Consider the following 6441-nt stretch of genomic DNA (forward strand, 5'->3'; position numbering starts at 1 on the left):
TTAGAGGATTAGAGTGGATTAATATTCTTTTCTGTCACAAAGTCTCCAAGAGAGAAAGCAGCAGCAGAGAAAGGAAATACGAATTACGAAGAAGGAAAAGAAGAAGATTCTCTGCGCGCGCAGGAGAGCGTCGGTTTTCGTTTTTTTCTTCTTTCTCTGGCGAAGGGTTTCTCTCGTCTCCCCCCGCTCCCCCCCCCCCTTTTTTTTTTCGTGGTCTCCCGCTCACCTGCCGCTCAAGCAAGCAAGCAAACAGAAAGGCAGCCCTCTATTTTTCAAAAATATGGAACTTCAACAAATGGAAAGTTACATTCCGAAAAGTTACCGTTCTAACACGCTCCTCAGGTTAAAAATAATAATTTGGATCTACACATGTGACTCATTTCTCTTTGTCATGAGTGTAACCAATCTAATTTATTTGACACTATCATACTTTTTTTTAAATGATCTAAGCTAGTCCAAGCTACTTCTGTTCCAACAGTCTACTTTGAAATGTCCCTTTTTCAACAGTCTCATCACTTCTTACAAAAATTCAAAGAGATATCAGTCATTTTTGAAAGTAAATCTAACATTTATTTTTCTGCAGGTAACTGAGGAAACCACTGCCCAACAGCTAAAACTCATTATTAACAGCACCAGACCTTCATTTTGTGCCCTACCTGGGTATGAAGGTACTTCCCTTGGTCTCTTTGGACGAGCTATGTTGAACTTGGATTGCGACGAAGTGTTTCCAAACTTATATGTTGGCGATAAGTAAGAAGTAATATTGTGTTTATTTTTGAAGTTTTGGGGTACATGTTTGTCAACTCTGTTTTTTAAAATAGGAATTGTGCTCTGAATAAACCCTACCTTGCACGTCTCGGAATCACGCATATCATGAATGCTGCAGAGGGCAATGTTCCTGGCATGGTCGATACGAATGCCCATTACTATGCTGATGTGGGAATCAACTATTTAGGTATTTCATTGATTGATGACCCTTCTTGCAGCATCAGTCCTTACTTCCACATGTTCTGCAGAGTTTATTGACCGTGCGATAACAGCAGGAGGTATTTCACCACCTTTTCCTAATGCTCTTTGAATCAGCATTCAATATTTCTTTTCATTGCAACACCTTTTGATTTCAGGAAAAGTTCTAATTCACTGTGAGAAGGGATACTCCCGATCACCAACGGTCGCCCTCATTTACCTTGCTTTGAAAGTCCACTTGAGGATACCCATGGCTCTGAGATTGTGTTGCTCACGTAGAAAAATATGTCCCAATGATGGGTTTTTGAGCCAGCTTTCTATGCTTGACAACTGTTTAAAAAGTGGCTGAAATTGTATACAGCGCTCTATTTACTTCCCATGTTCCTCTCTCTAGAAAACAAATTGACCACTTCCATTTGTTGCATTTTGGATGTAATTAGATAGGGAGACCATTGAAATATGTCAGATGTAAACCCTTTAAAATACTATATGTCAGGAGAGTGACAGAAGCTCTATGCAATGCACTTATTTTGAAATATAATTTACAATTCAGTAACTGGTGATTTAATTAAGCTTAGTTTAATTTATGCAGTGAATTAAGCCACAAGATTTTCTGTACACGCTTGTAAATGAGATTTATACCAAGAGACGGGGAGGGAGCATTGGGAACGTTCGCTAACTTCGAATTTCAGGTAAAATAGTGATAATAAAAAACTTTTTGCGAGAGGATAACCAGCACATTACTGACAGTAAATGCTTTATTAATGCTGTCATTTATACAAGGACAGCTTTCTGATGGCTTACAAGACAATAGGGCTGGACACATCTCTAGTTACAAAAGAGGTATAAAGGTTTAAAAAAGAAGAAAAAAACACTTGTAGCATGAAATTATCACTGACCTAGTTGATTTAAAAGTATGTGCCTAGTTGCTGTTGATGTAGCATGTAGGAGATTAATAACAGCAGTCATTGCACTTCCAAAAGGATGTACTAAAGCCATTGTCAGCACAGCAATTTCTTTTTCATTCGAAAGCGACACTGTCCTTCTTCGCTGTACCTTCCTGCCATGCTGTAGTTCCAGAATGTCTCTTCCCGACAGTTCAGCAGCGCTAGCAATGTGTCCTGGAAATAAGTTCAGCCGATGATATTTTTTGCCATTCAACAAACGACTCTTACTTAACAAGTTATTTTGCACTTGACAACAAATGAGATGTTGTAAGCTGTAATTGGTTCAAGTTTGGTGCTGTATCACACATCACCAAAACATTAAGGAGTGCTATGGTAAGATAAAACAAGTTGCCAATTATACATCACTGGTAGTAGAAAAGAGTCTCTTTTTACAACACAATTGTGTAGCAAGATATTCTGCTCAGTTTTTGCAAAACCGAAACCATTGAGTATTTGATTTGAGATCCATTTTATTGTGAGACACTAATTATGAAATAAAAAATGGATGAGGGCCATAACATCATCAGTATTTAAAATTGGTTTTAACACCTATTGCTACATTACACCAAGCAAGGGACATTACTCAACCCTTGTTACCTTCATCATCAAATTATAAGCAAAATGAGTACAGAACGAATAGCAAAAAGTGTCCTGACAGGCAACCTTATGGAGCTGTTCATAGAATATCTACATTTTGTACAACTTCAGAAAAGAAAGATGGACAGTAACTTCCATTTCATCCCAATACTTACTAATTAAACTATAAATGCTGGTTTTATGGGTGTTCATGTCTTGTAGCACCCTCCTTTGTACAGTTTCACTGCAAGGAAGAAGGAATTAAGCTCAATAAGTTATGAAAAAAAACAATGTTGCAGTAAGAGCTCTCTACTTACTTTACGTTACTTGTGCGGTAGCTGTCACCGCTGACTGAAAAATCAGCAACCACATTGAACCAGTTAGACTGAACATGTTCCAATAACATGTTTGCCTGGTCAGCAAGTCCTTCAAAATTTTGCATTTGTTGTTGAATGTAAGCCCGACCAAAATGTAGAAAATCAGAAGGCAAAATGGGCAAGGCACACACAAGAGAGGCAATGTCAACCAAATGTGGATGATTCAGGTTTTCTGATCGTATGTAGTTCCCTACATTCTAAAAAGATCAGAGTTAGCAATATCATCATGTTAAGCACATAATCCCTTTGATGTAACACTTACTTGAACAAAATCATGTAAACAAAATGTTACATGTACTGGAGCAAATACAGCTTTGTAAGCATTTGCTTCTTTGCTGCCGAGCTGACAAACAATAGTGTTGAAATGTTTTACTTCTAGAACAGACTTCAGTAAAGTCAAAGCAGCAGTGAAACCTTGATCGGTTATTTGCTCCATTAATAACCAAGCCAAAATAAGGAACTGCAAAGTAATAGATTTTGTGATATCAAAAGAAATTCCCATAAAAAGAACACTTATTACGTTTTTCAGGAAAAAATTAATACTTACTGTTCCGTCCCACACAGTATAAATCACATGGACCTATAATGACAAAACAGTGACAATTAAAAATCATTTCAAGAAAGTCAAGTTGGATATTGAACAAGGCTTTGTCTCATTAAATCATACCCAGTACTGAGCCGGTGCACCTTGCATTGTGAAGGGAGTGGTGAAGGTGAAGGAGTGATTGAATGCCTCATGAATTCTTTGCATTTCCCACTTAGTAGAAGTATTGCAAAACAGCCATCTTCAGACACAGTGGACCCAGAATAGATAAAATCCTCAAAATAACTAGTAGAACACAAGCATCTGAATCTGGCATCTCTGAGAATTAGATCAAGCCCAGGCAATGTGCTTGGCTCCTGTGGCAAGGCGAAACTTCTCATGCGTGCCATGGCTGGCTGCAGGCTGTGAGGTGTCAATAGGTGTGGGAATAAATTACTGCAAAAGTACAATGAATAAACATAAGTTCTATGCATGAGAAGCAGAAGCAGAAGAGGGGAGGAAGGTAGGAAGGAGTATAACTATTAAACTGAATACTAACAAAGACTAAACTGAACAGAATTGCGCAGACAAAGAGTCAAAATCCTTTGATTATCAGGCCAAGCAAAACCTACTTGAATAAAGGAAATATAATGTTGTCTGTCTGTTCATTTTATTCCAATCTTCTAACAAGTTGCCCAGCTCTCATCTCTTTTGCTTTTCGGTGACAACAGCATGAATGCATTAAAATACCTTGTGTTAGTGAAGATCTCTGCAAACGATGCATACTGCAGGTTGGAAGCCTCGTTAACCAGCCTTCGGCGTTCCAGAGTTACGGGAACATGCAGAAAATTTGGAGGATGGTTATGCTCTAAAGAGCTTTGAAAACATCCTGATCTTAGGGCTGCAGTAGCATGACATCCACTCCCCGACTTTGAGCAGCGAAAATAAATAGTGTCCAATCTTTGATTGCAGCGAGTAAAGAAAAACCCATCATTCATGTGGTAAAGTGAACTGTTTCTATGGACCCCTTGAACTCTGGTTAGTGGAGGAAGTTCCATTGCTGCAAGACAAACGAACGTACAGGTTAGGAGGTATACATAATGTCTTACAGCGCACTCAATCCTTAATATGTCCATCCTAGTTGGATATATTAATAGTAAGTAGTAATTACCCGTCGCCTGTGGACACAAATCAACTGGCAATAGAAACTAATTGTTAGCAACTTTGACGGCCTTGTTGCCTGTGAATATAATCAAAACAAGAGAGCGAGGAGGGGAGGGGGTCTCTCGGCGGTCTCGGCTGGGCATTCACACCAACTGTCATGTTGAAAAAATAATTCGAACTAAAAAGAAAACTTTCTATTCTACCTTGGCGTATGACCTGCAAACTATTTAACTTTAATTTATCATCGCTTAACAGCTAGTGCTTGTCATGTCGTACAAAATATTGAAAGTTTGGTTTTAGGTTGGTAGCTGCCGCTAGCGGCGAAGGGCTCTCGCCTCCGACGACGTCAATTGATTGCAGGTTAGAAATTAATAGTCGTCCCGGTAGCTTCCCGTTTTGTTTTAACTTGTGGAACGGAGTTGGTGGGTCTTCGTGTGTTTAATCTTATCCTGCCTTGATTTACAGATCAATGACCATAACAGAATAATGAACCAGAATGCACTCCTTATCTGTGAACCGGGCTTTAGAGAAAATTCCTACTTCTACCACAAAGGCGATGGCTTCTATTATCATTTCAGCTATGACACCAACACAACTGTCTATTTTGTTTGTACTTCGTCAAGATGTTATGGTCGGGCAAAGTTGTGCGTGGGAGGTGTTTTGGAGCACACTGTACAACACAATCACCCCCCAGATTTGGAGCACTCCCAAGTGCTTGCTTATCGCCGCAACATAATGGACCAAGCAAGAGCAATAAGATATGTTTCTTTTTCCGAAATCATTAACCAAGAAAGAAGCAGGTACTAATCATCTTTGAACCTTTTCTCATTAATGTAAAATATTGGTGTGATGATAAGTTTCAAATTGTGGGTGTCGGGATGTGATTGCTTTAGAAGCCATTGTTATAAAATTACTGCCCTCTTTCCGTCTCCTGCCAGGATTGCAAATCGTGGGATTCGATCTCGACTTACTTACAGTGAACTGCGCCCAGCTATGCAAAGGGCACGCAGTGGCGTCTTTCCTCGAGTGCCAACAAGTTTGAGGGAACTAACAGCTATTCATCTTGATCCTTCGTGGGCACATCTCACTAGAACTGCTGACAATTTAGATTCCATTTACTGTGGATCTGTTGATGGATTGGATGGATCCCACAGCATCATATACTGCAGTCAAAGGAAACTGCAACGCTTGAGAGAAGTAAACATTATATTTGCAGATGGCACATTTTTCATCACTCCATCCATAATCAACTGCTACCAGGTAAATATGCCCTAGTTGTTTCTGCTGCTTTGTGTTATGTTTGTACATGCTGTTTGGAAAATAACTGTGTATGTTTATATTTTACCAGGTCTTTACTATTGTCAGCATTTTTGGTCACACAGTAAGTACTTGCTATATTTAATGGTCCTAAATCACAAGAAATGATACAAGTTGAGCCTTGTTTTTTTTTTAAGGTGATACCCCTTGTATGGTGCCTTATGGAAAAGAAGACCGAGGCAGCATATCTTTCTGTTTTTGTATTCCTGAGAGCTCGCTTGGGTCAGTGGAACTTCACCCAGGCAGTTAGCGACTTTGAAGACGCCATTATAAATGCGATCAGAAAAGTTTTTGACGTCCCAGTTGTTGGTTGCTTTTTTCATTATGTGGATGTGAGTATAGTTCTCCTGTTTAAAATCTTACATTTCAGGGTTAAATAATTCATATGATAAACATTTTATAAACATGGGAAAAAAAGCATAGTGTTGGTTTTAAAAAATCTGATTTCTTAAATGAAAGAGTTGCTAAACATAGTGATCCTGAATCTTGCTGCAGGCTCTCTATTTTGATGATTGTTGTGTCCCTGAGTAGTGACTCTGTTTAAACCCTTAACTTTTGTGCCTTTTTTCTC

The 6441-nt window shown here is 38.9% G+C and overlaps 1 protein-coding gene across 1 annotated transcript; it reads left to right on the forward strand.

Annotated features, from left to right (window-relative positions):
* The first annotated feature begins 391 nt into the window (after window positions 1-391).
* Window positions 392-1315, forward strand: LOC117642397 (dual specificity protein phosphatase 3-like). Its single transcript, XM_034380546.1, has 4 exons — window positions 392-397; window positions 584-750; window positions 822-955; window positions 1125-1315. Exons 1-4 carry the CDS (start codon window positions 392-394, stop codon window positions 1313-1315), a joined length of 498 nt encoding a protein of 165 aa, XP_034236437.1.
* The last annotated feature ends 5126 nt before the right edge of the window (window positions 1316-6441 follow it).

This window comes from Thrips palmi, unplaced genomic scaffold, assembly GCF_012932325.1.
Source record: "Thrips palmi isolate BJ-2018 unplaced genomic scaffold, TpBJ-2018v1 HiC_scaffold_16, whole genome shotgun sequence".
Classification (NCBI taxonomy): Eukaryota; Metazoa; Arthropoda; class Insecta; order Thysanoptera; family Thripidae; genus Thrips; species Thrips palmi.